Source organism: Rhinolophus sinicus, chromosome 12 (assembly GCF_057876585.1).
Source record: "Rhinolophus sinicus isolate RSI-liver-muscle chromosome 12, RSI-T2T, whole genome shotgun sequence".
In the NCBI taxonomy this organism is placed as follows: Eukaryota; Metazoa; Chordata; class Mammalia; order Chiroptera; family Rhinolophidae; genus Rhinolophus; species Rhinolophus sinicus.
In genome coordinates this window covers 1,583,506-1,602,449 of record NC_142512.1, presented here as the reverse complement: position 1 = coordinate 1,602,449, position 18,944 = coordinate 1,583,506, and the positions used below count along the sequence as shown (strand labels likewise).

The 18,944-nt window shown below is 37.9% G+C and overlaps 1 protein-coding gene across 1 annotated transcript in view; it reads left to right on the top strand.

Annotated features, from left to right (window-relative positions):
* LOC148756418 (ankyrin repeat domain-containing protein 26-like) overlaps nt 1-18,944 on the top strand; it is a 39,613-nt gene that overhangs the window by 18,038 nt on the left and 2,631 nt on the right. Inside the window, exons 6-9 of the mRNA XM_088788964.1 lie at nt 5,833-5,905; nt 13,216-13,288; nt 16,309-16,379; nt 17,537-17,674. Coding sequence (XP_088645090.1) covers nt 5,833-5,905; nt 13,216-13,288; nt 16,309-16,379; nt 17,537-17,674 — 355 coding nt within the window. The remainder of the gene's footprint in view (nt 1-5,832; nt 5,906-13,215; nt 13,289-16,308; nt 16,380-17,536; nt 17,675-18,944) is intronic.

The following is an 18,944-nucleotide window of genomic DNA, read 5'->3' as shown; positions in this document are numbered from 1 at the left end:
TTGCATGTAAAAAGTTAGTGGGGAGTGAGAAACTCAGATGATTCCTAGGTTTCCAGATTGTGCACTAGCATTTCAATGGGACATGAGAAGAGTGACTAGGACATTATCAGATGGAGAGAGAAGAGCAGCAGGTCAACAGGGAAGACACTTTTTTCTCTGAACGTTGAGTTTCCTGGTACATCCATGGGTAACTCATCCTCCATGTTGGATATCACTTTTTGTTTCATTTTTCACTTATTCTGTTAACCACTGCCTTTTCATACGAGAGCTGTGTTTTTAGTTTTATAAGAAATAAAGAAGCTTAGACACCAAAGGAACTCTATAATCAGTGCACATTATTATACTACAAGTGATAGTTATATGTTTTTCTGTAATTATCCCAGTGACTTGACCGATTCATAACTATTATAAAAACAGTTTTCTGCCTAGTTGCAGAAAATTGACAATGAGATCTCTCCATTTTCTCTCTAGGAACTGATTCAAGATGTTGCCATTAGGATGTTCTATTTTTTATTCTGATTAAAATAGGACGGTTGCTTGTTTTACAGTATTTTCTGACATCATTCCGTTTATCCCCTTTACGCCTTTATTCAAATATGTCCAGCTCTACAGGAATCTGCAAAAGAAGAATCAAGGAAAACAAATTTATCGACAGGTAATCTGCAAAATCTCCTTCTGACCTTAGTCATGCAGAAAACATCCACCCAAAGAATGAAAAATTCATATAATGCAATTTATTAGAGGTTCTTAACACCACAGTTAGGTTTGGTTATTCACTAGAGCACTTTACAGGCCTCATCCTGTAGTAGTGCTCACACCTGTGATTTATTACAGTGAAAGCAAAATCAGCAGAGAGAAAAGGTGTATGTGACAGAGTCTGGAGGGAACCAGGTGCAAGTTTCCAAGACTCATGTCCTGTGCAGTTAGCAGGATGTGCTTAATTCCTCCACTGTGAAATTCTGGCACCACCCGTGTAATGCTGTCTAGTGGTACCACAGTCTCATGAGACTCAGTGCCTAATGCTTTCATGGCACGCCAGTCACATAGGCAGCGTCCCCCTAGCAAGTACCAACATTCCTGATTCCCAGAAGGAAAGCGAGTGTTCAGCATTAACCACCTTGTTTGTACAAGCAGTTCAGGCACCGTGAGCCACACTTAGTTAGGGAATGGCGGGAACCCTCCCCATATGCAGGTTTCCAGACACCAGCCAAGGGCCAGCCGTTCAAGTAGGACTTTCAAAGGAGAGCAGTCAGGCCTGCTGTGTGAAATCTTTTCTGCACAACAGTTATAGGCCTGACTTAATTTTGGGTGTTGCTTAAAATATTAACAGCAAGTAATATGGTGACGCGCCTTGGTAATGGTTTCAGTTGTATCATCCATTAAAAATTGCAATGCTGGTTACTTTTTTGCCTTTTGGTGAGTATTTCACAGGTGTTTGTACATACATTACTATGGCAATAACCATGGCAATTATAATCTTTTTGTGTGATTAATGTTTCAGTATAGATTTTCAATAAAATCAGCATAATGCTTTCTGATTTAAAATTAGAATAAAAGTTGTCCTTTAAGTGTGGGGATGATTCCATTTTGATTCACTTGGCACTACATCTATACACCATGATAAAGCGAGATGTTCATTCACATTTATCAGTTATTTTCTTGTGTAAGTATTCCAAAAATGATTTGCTTTGTTTATGGAGTTTCATATGCTTCATTCAGTTGGGTGAATAATCATATTCTGATACTGGATCTTTATGTTCATTTTCAAGTTGACTGTGTTTTGAAAATAGCATTAATGTGTTCATATCTGCTAATAGCAGGTTCAGTAGAAAACTTTTTCTTTTTCTTTAATTAGTAAGCCTTCGTTATTAGAGCAGGTTTAGGTTCAGGGCAAAATTGAGTGAAGAGTACAGAAAGTCCCCTCAAAGCCCGTGTCCCTGTACACACAGAGCCTCCCTCACTGTTGACACCCTGCACCCGAGTGGTACTTTTACGATGATCAATGAACTGCACTGACTCAACATTACCACTCACAGCCCACACTTTACATTAGAGTTCACTCTAGCTGTTGTACAATCTGTGGGGTTTGACAAACGTATAAGGACGTCTCCATCCTTCCAGTATCACACAGAATAGATTCACTCCTAGATACCCTCTGTGGCGTTTCCTCAGCCCTCTCCTCTCCCCAACCTCTGGAAACCACTTGTTTTTTTACTGCCTCTCTAGTTTTGCTTTTTTCTGAATATCGTATAGTTGGAATCATACAGTGGCCAACTTTTCGAATGTTTAAAAAATTAAAACTCCAGGGTCATTGAATGTAGTTATTCAAGATAACTTCTCTGTCTTTCGGGGGGTTTTTGTTTGGTTGCTCTTATTCACTGGCTGAGAATCTGGTGACAAATGACTTACAAGCTAAAAAAACACGCTATCTATACACATTTGCCACTATGGGGAGGGCTGAGAAAAATGGCATCACACGCTGCTTGCTGCACAGCAATAACTCTTTGGACCTTCCTGCTCTATAAGGTAGGACAAGATAGACTCTCTAGCAATGGAGGGAACAATCTCAGAGGTTACACTTGATAAAACTGGAATCACAACGTCTTTCATACTTACCCTGCAATTGGAGAGATGGCGAGAAAGCGTCTGTTTCCTGTGTTTGCCGCTGCAAAGTAGACTGCCTCTTGACTAAGCTGCTAATGACGGGGTGTTTCATCCTAAACTGAACACCCTTGACTGAAGAGCGGCACAAGCGGTACTGTGTACGAGCAAAACAAGTCTTCTAACTGCTCTTCATGACAGAAGTCCAGAAAAATCATGCTATTTAAATTTGCCCTTGTTAGTTTATGACAATAATTTTACTACTGATACCGTTTTCGTTCACTCTGATGGGTTTCGTTAGGATTACAATCATTGCAAGTAGCACTTGACTTGTAGCTATCCCATTTTTGCACATCCCGTTCTTTTTTCTTTCATTTGATATAAATATATACTTTCATGCACACATATATGTACCTGTATATGTGTGTTTATGTGTACGTATATATGAATACACACACACACACACACACACACACATATAGGAGAAGAAGTAGAAGTTCTTCATGTATTAATTTCCTACCAATCATATCATTAATATTCACTTTACTATAGTCTTCAGGGGTTGTCCCAAATAAATATTTTCCATAACTTCAGTCTGATAGTTTTAAAGTTCTGTGTTTTTCTATTGTGAATTTACAATGTATTTGAATTTTTTCTTTAATAGTGGATGAGTGTTCTGAAGGAGACCCTTCAAGCAGGTAGGTTTTTATGGATTTTTCAAACTCACATGTTAACTGAGAGTGCAGAGAGAAGCGAGTAACCTTTACTGAGTGTTCTGCTCTGGGCGAGACCCTATACTATGTGCCTAACGTTGGTTGTCTCAGGTCCTCGACACAGTAGCTGTGCACAGTAGCTGTGCACAGTAGCTGTGCTGTTCGGCCTAGTTTTTATTCATTAGACGAGTGTGGTTCCGGGACGTGTATTAAGTGACTCCTGGTTCCATAGTTACCAAGTGGCTGACCTGTGATGTGACCTTCAGTCTGCTTGGCTTCCAAGTCCGTTCTCTTGTCCCTCAGCCTGTACTGAGAAGTGCCTGGGCTGGCGTGGATTCAAGGTTCAGGTGCAAGTCAGGTGGACTCAGAGAGTCCCGTTTAGTGATGTGTTAACGCTGATTTAGAAGTTTCCTACCAAGCCCAGTTAGCCCAAGCTCTTGTCTTAATGTACTTGACAATTTCAGCAGTCACGAGAGCCTTCTTTTTACCATCAGTGTTTAGGCCAGGTCTCAGTTAGCTGTGGCCACAGAACCACAGGCTGTACATAAGCAAGACCTAATCAGGCAAGTGTTTTCAGGTATAATGCGATGTACCTTCTTGGGACGAATCTTTGTTCTGTAAGTGAAGAACATCTCGGTATAGACCATGTTGTGTTAATTCAGCACAAATTGAGAGGGTATTTCTAATTGATTTCTCTACTTACAGAATCCCCAGCCTTTGTTTCCCTTCTGGCTGATACCTTTCCCTTGTTCTAGGAAGTTTTTTTTTCTTTTTTTCCTAAAGTCTTTCTTCCTTCTTCCATGAGTCTTCTTCATTTTATACTTTTTCTCTGCTGTTCTCAGGGGTTTTTGTTGTTGTTGATCTGTTGTTTTATTCCACTTCTGCTAGCTAAGTATTCTCCATTTTTCTAGACGGAATCAAAAGTACATAGAATTCCAGGGTTTTAACGAATGTTAGCAATTAATTATTCAAAACACCCAGCAGTTCTTCATTCTGCCATGAATGTTTTGGTCAAGTGGTTATTCACATGGAAAGTTTGAAACTCCAAGCGATTCTGTGACTTATTTGAGTACAGTGATTGATGAAATGAGATTCAGTGTAGGTTTCTAAGCCCAGTACACGTCCTTCTTTATCATCCTTTAGGTGAGTGTTTTAATAATGGAAAGGTCTAGTGAATGCAGTGGAAGAGGATAAGACTGGAATTAGCAAGGGAATCCAAGTTTTAAAAGGAACAATACTGGTTGGGATAGGAATAAGGCTTTTAGAATAGAGATCAGATAAGGGAAAAGAGATGAGAATAGTAGGCTATGACAATTTAAAGAGATATTACAAGAAGGAAGGACAAAGGATGTTGGTAGTTTTCTGAAAAAGCAGATTAATAGAAGGTTTTCAAGGGCATTCTGTACAGGTTGCTGCTTTTCTGTTTCTTGAATTGGAGGAACCAGCCTAATTTAAGAATTTATGAAAACATATTAAAGTATCTGAGCCCCTGGAAACATTCTCTTTATAGCAAATAAGAATGTGGTATCATCCACCTGAACCCCAACTTAGGGAGGTGGGCTTATGTCCCCTCGAGTCCTGAGGCACTGGAGATTGCCGAACTACATAGATCTATGGCCCAAGGCAGGTGTCTCGTCACCTCCACCTCTTTTCCCAACGCGCTGATGTCCTTCCCATATATATGGAGTGTTGGGCAGAGGGAGGACTGATTGTGAAAACAGTAATGGACTTGGGTAGGTGGTAACATGCCTGTGTTGGGAGTGGATGACTGAGGCTCCATTTAGCTTATTTTCCAGGAACAGGGAAATAGAGAACTCCTACTGTGGGTCATTTGAGCCCATTCTTGTTTCAGGAGTCTATGCCTTCGTAGGCTAAAATTTTCAAGGTTGGAGATTGCCAGGACGCTGTGAGGACAAGTGATCTGGGAGTGGGAAGGCTAAAAACATACATATTTGTTCTTGAACTTTTGTACGTGTAACTTGCAAACATTATAAACACTTCGGGGAACTCACCGTAGTGTTTTTGAGTGAAAAGAAGGAATGGGGTAAGTTTAGTAACTGCTTTCTATGTTAAAGAACCAAGATTGCTATTTTAGACTGACACAGATTAGTCCTTGAACCAGGGACAGACAATGGAGAAGGGACAGTGTATCTTTCTACCTTGATTTAGGTCATCGGTTTTGTCCCAGTTCAGGTTCCAGTAATATCAGCTATTAATTGGGTTTTCAATTCAGCCTCAGGACTTGTGGTGAAAGCAAAGTAATCTCAGGCATTGACAATAAATTGGCTGTCATTCTTTGTTATGGAAACTTAGAGTGTATCTTCATTAAATATTGCATGAGTTGGGAGTGGTAGAGGCAGAAATAGATAACTAATAGCTTGTCTAAAACAGAGTCCATATTTTAATTAAATCAAGCAAGAAACTTCATTTAATATGCAAATAGCTGACCTTTTACTTTTTTTGTTGGTTTTGTAAAGAAATGAACTCACTTATTTTTTTGTGTATCTTCACCCTAAAGTCTTACCCGCAAACCTGGCACTAATGATTCAACGTCTATATCAACTGATGGACTCTTCAGTGTTGATACCGAGGTAAAATGCTCCTTTGTGGAATTAACTTTTTTGCTCTGAATTTAGTTTTGTGTAGCACTTACTTGTAAAATTTAGTAGTGGTCCACCTATCATTGTTTTATGTTTGTAATGGAAAATTGGTCAGCGTGAACCATTTTATAACATGTGAGCATTTGAGGCTTTTTTTTTTTTTTAACTTTAGGAAGTATTGAACATGGGAGCTGTAAAAAAGAAGGGGCTGGGAAATATATAGTGATAGGACAATTATATTGGGAGGTATCCCACAGTGATGGAGATATGCAATTTGGTTACGGATTAGGATTCTTAATATATCTTTTACATTATTCCAACATGACTTTCATAATACTCGTGCCTAAATGAAATCTTTGATGGATTCAATTACATATTGTCATAGTCATGTAATCTTCCTGGTACCTTTCAGTTTTAAAACTATATAGCATATAACATACACTTCTTTTTTTGTTACACTTTGTATTTTGGTATCATATAGTTGTTGGGAGCCAGTGTTTTCTCTATTTTGTTTTCTTGTGCTTTTTAGTTATATTCAGTTGAAATTGAATAATATTTTGTATAAGTTTCCGGTATACTGGGTTCATAATTTAGGCTAAAATAATAGTAGAAATTGTGACAATTTAGAATTCAAGTCCTCTTTCTTAAACCCCATATTGTAAAGGGATTCCACTATGTTCTAAATCATTGCATTATGACTATATTTAAATGTCTTCCTCTAATTGAGGAGTACATGTTTTGCATAAAATAATAACCAATTTTAGAAGCAGACATTCTTAAGAACCATATAGTAATATACCAAATTTCAGAAATTTTTTTGTTTTTTAAATGTAAAGTTTTTCATTTATGTTAGAGTTGACATTGAATATTATGTCAGCTTCAGGTGTACAGCGTAGAGGTTAGGCATTCATATAATGTATAAACTGGTACCCCGATTAATCTGGTATCCCTGACAGCATACTTAGTTATTACAATCTTATTTACTATATTCCTTGTACTGTAACTGACATGTTCATAACTATTTTATATCTGTCAATTTATACTCCTTAATCCTTTTACCTTTTCAAGCATTCCCCCAACAATCCTCGAACTGGGCAACGATCAGTTAGTTCTCTGCACTTATGAGTTTGTTTCTCTTTTCTATGTCAACTTTTTTTTTTAGATATCACAAATAAGTGAAATAATGTGATATTTGTCTTTCTCTGTCTGACTTATTTCACTTTGAATGATACCGTCTAGGTCCACGCACGTTGTCACAGCTTGTAAGATTTTATTCTTTGTTACAGCCAAGTAGTATGTTGTTGTATCTATGTACCACTTCTTCTTTATCCAAGACGATGGACACTTCGGTTGCTTCTTTATCTGGACTATTGAAAATAATGTGCCAAGGACCATACAGATGCACAGATGTTTTCAAATCAGTGTTTTGGATTTCTGTGGAGAAAAACCCAGAAGTGGGGCTGCTGTGCCACGTGGTAGTTCTATTTTCAAATTTTTGAGGAACTTCCATATTGTTTTCCATTGCGGCTGGCCGGGTTTGCAGTCTCACCACCAGTGCGCGGAGCTTCCCTTCACATCCTCAGCAACAGTTGTTGTTTGTTGATTTATTGATGATGGCGATTCTGACAGTTGTGAGGTGATAACTCTTTGTGTTTTTAATTTGCATTGCTCTAATGATTAGTGGCACTGAGCATGTTTTCGTATGTCTCTTGGCTGTCTGTGTGACCTTTTTGGAGAAAAGTCTATTCAGGTACTTTTCTGATTTTTTAATTGCATTGTTTGTCTATTAAAGGTGTTGCATTTTATGAGTTCCTTACATGTTTTGGATGTCGACCCTTTATCAAATATATCGTTGGCAAATCTCTTCTCCATTCATCTGGTCGTGTTTTCATTTTGTGATGGTTTCCCTTGCTGTGCAAAAAAATTTAAGTTTGATGTCATATTTATGGGTCTTGTAGTTCTATCCATTCAGCCACCTTGTGTCTTCACTGGAACATTTAACCTATTTACATTTAAATAATTATTTATAGGCATGTGATTATTGCCATTTTATTATTCATATTTCTTCTCCTCCTCTTCGTCCTCCTCCTCCTCCTTCTCCTCCTCTTTCTGTTCTTCTTCTTCTTCCTCTTCTTCTTCTTCTTCTTCTTCTTCTTCTTCTTCTTCTTCTTCTTCTTCTTCTTCTTCTTCTTCTTCTTCTTCTTCTTCTTCTCCTTCTTCTCCTTCTTCTCCTTCTTCCCCTTCCCCTTCCCTTTTTCGTCTCCTTCTCCTTCTCCTTCTACTTCTTCATCCCTCCTCCTCCTCCTCCTCCTCCTCCTCCTCTTCCTCCTCCTTTTCCTCCTCCTCCTTCTTCGTGTCACATTTCTTGTAATACTGGTTTGTTAGTGTTGAACTCCATCATCTTTTTCTCTGGAAAGTCTTTACCTCTCCATTGATTGTAAATGAGAGCCTAGCTGGATACAGTACTCTTAGTCGAAGATCATTGCTTTTCATCACTTTCAATATTTGCCAATCCCTTCTGGCCTGCAAATTTTCTGCTGAGAGATCAGCTGACAGTCTTATGGGAGCTCCATTGTACATGACTAACTACTTTTCTCTTGAAGGTTTTAATATCTTCTCTGTGTCCTTACCCTTTGGCATTTTAATTATAATATGTTTTCGTGTGGGCCTGTTTGGGTTCATTTTGTTTGGAACTCTTTGTGTTTCCTGCGCTTGTGTGTCTATTTCCTTCTCCAGGTCAGGAAAGTTTTCCATCATTGTGTAATCCAAAAGGTTTTCAATTCCTCTCTCTCTCTCTCTCTCTCTCTCTCTCTCTCTCTCTCTCTCTCTCTCTCTCGCTCTCTCTCTCTCTCTCTCTTCTCCTTTTGATAGTCTTACGAATGTTGTTATACTTGATATTGTCCCAGAGGTCCCTTAAAGTATTCTCTGTCTTTATTTATCTTTTACTTATATTCATTTTTTTTCTGTTCTGATTGGGTGTTTTCTGCTACCTTGTCTACCGAATCACTATTTGAACCTCTGCTTCACCAAATGTGGTGCTGATTCCATCTATAAATTATTCATTTCAGATACTGTATTCTTCATTGCAGACATTTTTTAATGATTTCTATGTCCTTTTTATGTTTCCTGTCTCTTCGTTGAAATTGTACTGAGTTTATCTATTCTTCTAATTTCATCGAGCATCCTTATAACTAGTATTTTGAACTCTGTTTCTGGTAGATTGCTTGTCTCCATTTGGTTTACTTCTTTTTCTAGTTTTATCCCATTCTTTCATTAGAGAAATGTTTCTTTCTCTCTTCTTTTTTCACTGCCTCTCTGTGTTTGTTTCTATGTATTATGTAGATCTGCTAATTCGCCTCATCTTGGCAGCATTGGCTCATATAACAGGTGTTGTGTGGGGACCAGTGGTACAGTCTGGTCACCTTAGCCAGGTGCTCCAGAAGCTTGTGTGGGTGGTGTGTGACCCCTGTTGTACTTGAGCCTTGATTGCTCTTGGCACATCAGTGTGTGGAATCGACCCTCAGGACGACTGGCTGTGACTACAGTACATGAGCTGATGTATGTGGGCTGACCTCGCAGAGTGAGATCGGCTATAGCAGGGCTCTGGTGTCTGCTCAGTCCATTGCTTGGGCGTGTCATTTATGGAGCTAATTGGGTGTTGTTCTGGTGTTGCTGAAGCTGATCACCAGGTGTGTTGGATTTGGGGCCTCTTGGGAGGGGCTGTGGGGCAGGCCCAGGTCAGCTGCTGCTAGTGCCCAACTCAGAGCCACCTAATAGAAGCCACAAAGTGACCTACTCTTGGTAGCTGCCTTTGTGGGTTTGGAGGCACCGAGAAGCGCCTACGCTGTGACGCAAGACAGGATGATGGATAGGATACCAGAAAGAAACGGAGGTCCTCAATATCATAAAGTGCAGCCTGAGTGACTGTCTTAAAACAGAATTGTGACGATGCAACACCTCTGCTTACTGAGTGACTCCCCACTATGTGAGGGTAAAATTCATAGGCTAGCATGACACGTGCCTTCTTTGATTTGGTTCTGAAACTGCAGTGGTATCTCCATCCAACTCTCAGTGTTCCAGGCTTACCCCATTCCTTTGCGGCCTCACTTGCAATATGTTCTTTCATCCTCAGGCTTTTGCTCGCGCTGCCCTTCTGGAATCCCCGTCACGCCTTCCCTCAGCACCTTGCATAACTGTCAAGATGCAGCCCTATCTTTGCCGCATCTGCTGAGCTTCCCTGGTGCAACTGACTGTTGTCTCTTGTGCCCTTACGATACCTGACTCATGTGGGCTGTTGAAGTGGAGAGCGGTACTTTTCTGCTCTTATTTTTTCATGTGTTATGTCATCTCTACTCGTACTAGCGTGTAGGACAGAAAGTCTCATTTATATTTCCAGCTTCCCCTGGGGCTGTGCCTATGATTTGATGGCTACAGTAGAGTCTTTTGTCTTGTCGATGGATGGACTGAGTGAGTGAGTGAACGAGTAAACGAATATGGTGTTTTCTGAAGTTGGGTTGTTTTTTCTTTTTCCTTCTTTTTTTTTTAATAGAAAGAAGCAACCAAACCGGCAACTGGAAAAGGAGAAAATGGTGTGGATCTTATTGAAAGTGCTCCACAAGAGCAAACAAGCAATGGTAATTTGACTTGTGCTGATGGAGCACAGCAGAATAATATGAGTGGTAATTTAGTGACTGTCTATGAATTCTTTCTAGCGTAAGTGCTGCTATAAACAAATCTAACATGTGTAGGTCCAAATGTGATATTTATTTCTTTTAAGCATTTTTTTTCTATCTTTTTTTCAAAAGTGTCCCCACTACTAACAACTGCTTCTTCTTGCAAATGCTTCAACCCCCTGAAATTCTTTTCTGCTATTACTTTTATGGAAATATTCATGACTGAATGTGTATTCAAAATGCATAGTAATATATGTTCACATTAATGTACCTGTGACTACATTTTATAGTTAGAAAGTCATCATTAGGATTAGGACAAGAGGAAGATGAAGAATCACCTTGGCATTCTGAGGTACTGTCTTTCACTATTCTTATTATTATCGTTATTATTTGAAATATCACCATTCTGTGATGTGAAAACGAAAAAGGTATGCTTTGACTTTACTTTCTCACCCCTACATTTCCCCATACACACCAATTTGTATGGTTTCGCCTGTAATGATTAAACTGGCTATGTGTAATATAATGACACAGCGTAGTACAATTCTGCTAACTTGCAAGTTTCTCTTCAGGCAGTCAGTGTAGTATAGTATAAAACACAAAGGTTTCCAAGTCATAAGGAATCAGTTTGGGTTCTGAAGTTAAGTTTCCCTAAAAGCTAAAGAATTATTCCAGCTCGAACTGTGCCCAAATGCATGATCTTGTGGGTTTTGTGGATGTGTAAATGTCCTAATGAATTTCAGAAAGAAAGAATTTGGATCGCAGGGTTTGTTTATAACTTGGAACTTGAAAAGATAATGCCTGGGACATCAAAGTATTATTAATTAGTATTGTCAAAGAGATCTGCAAGGAACTTTTGCTGGGAAGGAAGAGCATGGTGAATACTAATAATACGTTGGATTATACTAACAACAATTCGGCTGAGCGCTGCTTTAATACTAACAACTGTCTTGTTCACTTAAAGTATCATGCATTGAGTAACTTGATGGCAACCGTCCTTGTAGTAATAGAAGTACAATGTAATGATGAGCTAATGTGAGGTGACAGCTGTGGAAAGATATAAGAAAAGTGTGATCTTCTGATATAGGCAACTGCTGCCTACTGGTACACTGTGTTTGACGATCAGAACAGACTAGAATTCTGGATGGGTCCCTTACTAGCTATGGGATCTTGGGGAAACTTCTTTTGAACCTGTCGGATGTCAGTGACCTCATTCGTCATAATGGTACTAATGACTACCTTTCAGGTATGTGGAATGCACAAATGTGGTAACGAATGTGAAAACACTTTTAAAACTGTAAAGGGAGCTATAGAATGTAAAACACAATGATCACAGTGGGATGTACTGACTTACTAGATATCGGGGACACTTTTTGTAAACATGTAGGACAATCAAATGGCGGTAGTGTCAAGAGCAGAGTGGAAAAGTTAGAAGGGGCATGTGGATTTCTAATCTGGGGGATGTTAAGTTTCAGGAGACTGTGATTGGCGGTACCCTGTAGATGTGTAGTGTTTCGGTTCTTGAGCCTTTGTTGGTGCGAGCTCAACGTTTTCACCTTGAGTTAATTTCTAGTTGGACACCAGCTGTGTGCTGGGCAGTTAGACACTAAATGGAGAAGTTCAGGGGTTCAGCTGTAGTTGTAGGTGCAGAAAAACAAGTGAACAACAGTCCATCATAAGGCACTATAAGTGCTTCATTTAAAGAGGATGGAGAATGCTGGGTTAGAGAATATTGTCGTGGGGGGGCATGGTTGTAGTTGGAATGGGAGTGGGAGTGGATTTTCGGGGGTCAGGAAAGATCTTTCTGAGTGTGACAAAAACTGCCAAGTGAAGCATGAGAAGGAGCCAGTCGTGTGAAGATCTAGAAGCAAAACCTGCTGGACAGAGATAACAATGGATCACATCTGTTCATATTTTATTCTAATGTCTTGGAATGGCCAGGAAGCAGGAAGTGGGGTAACCATCATCAAACCATTTTTGTATTTGTTGTTTTGTGTGGGAAAGAAATAAAATGTGCATAGTAAGTGTCTGGTACATTTTAGATGGTTATAATAAATAAATGTTCTTATTTTTCCCCGATTAGAAATTATTATACTTTTTTGAAAAGTTGCATAACTATATATAACATTTTCCCTATTATTTATTGAAACATAATCTAATCAAAAGTTTTTCTTATCACTTTGCCACTTTGTTCAATCATTTTTTCTATCAAAATTTTTGTCAAACAAGAGTTCGGTTTTTCCAAGCTCTTGTTGATTTAGATGAAGTAGGTTCTAAAATGTTCTGTTTAGACTCAACTGGACATACACCAAGGTTTCTTACCATTTCAAGCAAGTATCTTGTTTTAACACTAAAAATCAAATCTGTCATTAGAAATATTTAGCAGTTATATCAAGTACACTTATCAAAGTATTAGGTCACTACAAACGTAATTGCAGTTTAAAAGCTTACAAAAATTGCAAAACTGCAATTACATTTGCACGAACCTAATGTTTGCTTAAATACATATTTTTCAAAAAGTCCTTTTCTTGGTGGTGATAACACTAATATTTTTATCCTGAATTATTAACTAGAAATTGTATGAAGTGTCCATTAGTTACTAATCGTCCTGTTTCCTAACCCTTTCAGACGAGAATTGAAGTGGAAAATCCTGGTCCTCACGAAGGTGTAGGAATGGACGATGTGCAACCCTTCAGACCAGGTGCACTTTGCAATACCAGTTTAATTTTGGGAAGGAGTACGCAAGGACATTTGGCATGCTCGCAGTCTTCTATTCAGAATTCCTTTCTTTTGTTACAATTTAATGGAAGGATTTCACATAAGCAACATGATGTCACTGTTGGTATTGATGTTTGAAAAAAAAGACATCGACAGGAATAAGAAAACAAGATTTTAAAAATGTGACTTTAATTCAGATGTTTCTCCTCTTGGTTCGATATCCTAAATGTCCCAGTTTGGAACCCCTGTACTTAATAGGGGTTCTCAGAGGTTAATTATCACACTGGAAGATATTTCCAGGGTTTGAAAATGGTTCTTTGAATTTTGACCTTTACCCAGAGTAAGCCTCAGTTGCTACCATGTCAATTGTGTTTTAAATTTATTCCTCTTAGTGTTGTAACACTGATGGTCTTAAGACAACCAGATGTTCTGCTGAGCAGACACCAGGTGTGTGTGTACGCGCGCTTATGGTGTCTTTGATTATTAAAAATGGGAGAAGTAATTAATCGTAATGAATATTTGGTAGACACAATCTTTGAAAACAGGAATTCTGAAGCTTTTGTGCCTTGGGATGCTTTTATGCTATTAAAAATTATTGAGAATTCCAAAGAATATTTTTAAGTCGGTAGTCTCCATAGATAGTTACAGTATTAGAAATAAAAACTGAACAATGTAAAATACGAGCTCACACAGGCATGCATTCCATGAACCATTAGAGCTAAGACCCAGTCACCATCAGACCTATGATGTTACCATCAGAGCTGTGATATCACGGCCGTGGAGAACTCTACTGCACACTTAGAAGAGAATGAGAGTGACAATGGCAAATGACATTTAGTCTTTCTGTGAAAATAGTTGTGACCTTTTCGGGCCCCACGACTTACAGATCTTGGGACTTCAGGGATTCTTACATGACATTGGAAACCACCGTTTGAAATGATGTACGGGCTTCCTGGACGTGAAATGATAAAACAGGCTTTAAAGCTTCACTTCTACAATTGTGTTTTTCTTTCACTTGTCTTAAAAAGTTTTAAGCTGAGAATATTGTTTAAAAAACAAAAGGAAAATAGTTTTGTCATATATTCGTTTTCTGTCTCATGGTGCCCTGTACTCCTTGGAGCTCATGTGGACCTAGTTTGATCCTATTTTTCCTTGGAAACAATAAGGTCACCCAAGACTGTAATTTGTCACATGAATATCTGTTTATCTAAGGCTTAAAAAAATGAATTCTGAAGATATTGGAGCATTTAGAAAATACCATTTTCTTATAATAAGTAGTTTCTTATTTGAAGTCGTACCATTCATTAAAAGTTTTTGTAAACCCACGTTTGTCATGCATATTTAAACTAAAGATAAGTGGTTACACGTAACTTTGGATCATAACAAAAAAAAATCATACCCTGCACCATCTATTAAGTAGGTAATTTTTAATTGGAAACACATTATATAATAGAAATTGCTGCCTGATGATAGTTAATTAAACTTACCTGTGTCAATGGCAAGTATAGGACACCTAAAATAAAATGTACTCTGAAGGAATAGTGTATTGGGGGAAAAGGAGGACGTGTGACTGTTTCTCTGAAAAAAGAAGTTTTACAACATAGTCAACTTTGTGTTATTTTTACATCCTAATAAATGAAAAGTTAATCCCAGAATTCAGACGGGGATTCTACTTCTTTGACCTCTAATCATGGAACTTGTCAAAGATCCGGGGATTAGAAAGTTGGTGATAAAAGGCCATTTGCCACACACTCAATGAGCAAACCTATGTCAGCATCCACAGAGTTTGGACAGATGACCGTAATAGACAAACTAGACTCAGATTGTAGGTGTGTTTCTGTTAGGTAATAATAGGCTCCATGACTTGTGTGAATCACCGCTACCAGAAAACAGAGAAAGCAAAGAAGGAAATAAAGAAACAGAAAGTGTTCAACCCCAGCCCACCTCTATGTAGCTTCATCATAGTTCTGACTTTCCAACAGTCACTTTGTGGCAAAACCTACTTTATGTTTACTCTGTTTATGCAACTTACAACAAAGCAAAATGACTTTTAGCAAGACATTGGCGTTCTTCCTGAACCACAGCAACATATGGGAATAAGAAAAAGAATGAGGTGAAAGCGTGGTTTCCTTTAGACTAGTATTTAGCGTACACTGGGGAGTGGGCAGCAGGACTATATGTACCACATTGGGACCAGATGGGAAAACTTCATAAAGATCTAAAGATTGCCTAGTGAAACAAAACATAGTTTCTTAGCTTTAGTTTTATATTCTGAATTCACAGGTATCAGTTAAAACTATTTATTGTAAATGAAAAAGCACCTTCCGAAACCAACAATCAAATATTTCTTGGATTTTCTATGGCTTTATATATTTTAGAATTGACTTTCCCAGCAGTGATGGGAATCGTCGAGAATTAAATCTATAGCACTTCCTTCTCAGCTGTGTCCGCAGTCTGTCTCCTCTTCTCTCTCTTCTTCCTTAAACCCCAGTGCTGAATCCTCAAAGGTGAAAAGAAATTTTCAGAATAGGAGAGGAAAACATTTCAGCTATAAGGAAGGGTGTACACTGATAAATGCATCAGAAGGAACAGTCATTTTGGAAACAATGAATGACGTTGCAGTTGAATCTTAGGGTGTTGTTCAAAAGATACCATTACCAGGTAGAGAGCAGAGTATAGAGTGCAACTCGATATGTTTGTCCTGCATTTCTAAACTGTCTTTTGTTTCTGATTGTTCTTCCATCGATGTTCAATGAATGAATTTGTGGATGAATTTTTGACATGTTTGTATGCCTTTCAGTTTGTGACATCTCATATTTCCCAAATGGTTTGTTGAAGTGTTAGCTAATTAGAAGTATTTCTTAAGTAAATATTCAGGAAAAGATTACGCTTAATTTGAACTCTCAATTGATAAGATGTTATTTTCTGTATTTATAAAGATTATAGCTTTTATCAAACTGTTCTAAGTAGTTCGTTTTAACTAATACGTAGATTTGTCAGCAGGACAACACCTAGGAATGACATCGGAGGAAGGGCAAGCGAGGCTTGATGGAAATGAAAAGACCTACACGCATGTATGTGAAATTTACTTTGAAATTTCTAGTATAGTATGGTTTTCTGTGCTTTAATAATATAATACAGTCCAGTTGAAATTACCTTACATGCTAGCCTTTTAGAGTCAAAAGGTCATAACTGAATGATATTTATAACATTTGAACTAGTTACAAAACTTAAAATATTGTTAGAATCTATAGATATTCATAGCTCAAGTTTATCTTTGGATTGAGGCAAAAAAAATAATAAAGTCCTGAATATTGTCTGCGCCTTTAATTTTTATAACTCCCTTACGTAATAAAGAAAGTAACATCAAATATTGAGTCACATGATGAGACAGTTGAAATTATGAACCATGTAAAAATGATGGCCACTGATTCGGGCTCACGCGAAAGGAGTCAGGATTCTCAGGGGTTCAAAATGTGCAGTTCCATATGGCTGGTCACTAAGGTCAAGGTTAGAGATGGATTCTTCCTTGTGACCTCTGTGTAACGGACTCTGAGTCTACATTCAGGGAGAGAATGGGGTCATGCACTCAACTCAACTGCTTTTTAAGAAAATCACACCTTCCAGGATGGGACCTTTGGTTGTTAGGGCACAAACAATAACTTTCTAATTTCTTTCAGTTCAGTGTAGGAAATCAGTAAATATGATTTAATTTTTTATCTGCTCTTATTAGTGGGTAGTGAGTCAGTTATAATTGGATGCAACAGATAACTATGTCAATGTGTAACACTGTCATAGTGTATAATTGGAATTAATATTTAGGAATTTGCTTCTCTTACTGATTGATGTTAATCATATGGGCTCCTAATTAAAGTTTGCCTATTCTCCAGTTATTAATCTTGAAAAAATAATCTTAAATTCACTATGGGGTCTCACGATTTAAGATATGGTGGGGTGAACTATTTTAAGTGAGGAAGCCTCTGTGACATTAAAAATCATCTACTATCTCATTTTTTGGGTGGATTTAACATATAAGCGATTGTTCAGTGCAAACGGTGACAAAATTAGTTTTGCGGGTTCATGTTTTTCTTCTAATTTAGACTAAGGCAACTTATTTTTCACTTTCTAGTTACAGTCCAATAATTTGGGAGTAAGTAAATGTAGATTAAGAATCTTAACAGTTAAATTTAGTTATATTCTAATTTTTCTCCGTTCATATTCTATTCTCCAGGTTATACAAGAGGAAAACGACACTCAGAGGCCACTTTCCCGAGAACAGGACAAGAGAATATTACATGATGCAGTTCTGACCAATTGCCTTCAACAACAAAAGGAGACAGAAATAAACCTTCAGAAAATGAATTCTGAGGTATTTTCTTTAGTCCTTTTCAAACATGTGTGTGTGTATTCGTGTATGTACATATTTTAAAAACCAATGTTGTACGTATGGGAATTGTAGAGGATTTTAAAAGAGAGCGAGAGAGAGAGAGAGAGAGAGAGAGAGAGAGAGAGAGAGAGAGAGAGAGTATTTTAGGGGGAGTGACATTTTTGGTCCATTGCAATAAATGATATTCTTGACTGAAGTCCTTTTATGTCCAACAGTCAAGTAGTGACGTTCCCAATGTCTCATCTAAAGGGGAGGCTTTCAATGCTTTTTACAGGGATCGATGAGCTTTCTACAATCTCAAAACTATTGCTACTGATAACGGAAGTTTCAGTGTGAGGCAGTGATTTCATCCCCTTGCTGTATTAGCAGAGAGGTTAGTTTTCACTTCCACTGATTGTAAGGAGTAGAGGCATAGCCAGGTCAGGGACCGTCTTTTAGATCCCGTTCTCCTACTTTTGAGAAAGTAACAACTTGCTCCCAGTAGAGTCCTACTTCAGACTAGGAACTTTTGAAGAAATTGGATGCCGTGATACATACTTAGTGATAATTTATTGGTGAGGATTTTATTCAAAGAAGTCAGTGTATTTGCCCCTGTTTCACATTTATTTCTCCTTTAAACATTATGAAAAGGAAATAACACTTATGCAGCAGCAAATGATCTCACTACTTTCTAAGAAGAGCTCTATAATTTTGAGCTTATTTTCCCTGAGTGTTTTGAAATCTAAGGCTTCGTTGGAATTTACATATTTCCACTAGAAGAGCAGCAAGCACACTATTGCGGAGCCCAAAGTCCTGCGGAAAATCCTGACCTTGCTCATCTTTTTAATCACTCTGTTCAAGATTGTGATAACGAAACGAGTTCATTGATGTATAAAGAAGTGCTTAGCGCAATGCCTAGATGTATCAGTGATTAGTAGATTTAATCTTATAAGTGACTCTGAAAGTATTAGAAATGTAGAATATCTTTTCAGTATTCTTGGGAATAAAGTTGTAGGAAATGTAATCAGTCCAAATGTATGCAGAGTGAATACTCTTACTGTGGGAGAGGTGTATATTCAGACGATAACCTCTATTTTAAAGTGTAGTCAGACTTCTTAATCTTTTATTTCATGCCTTCTGGGTTTGCTGCCTTTCCAGTTCTGAGACGCTTAAAGTTCTCTTATGATTTTAAAATTCTCTTTTTCCATTTCATGGATTCAGCATCTTATATTAATTTTGTTTTTAACTTTTTGGAATTTATTCTTGTATAAAG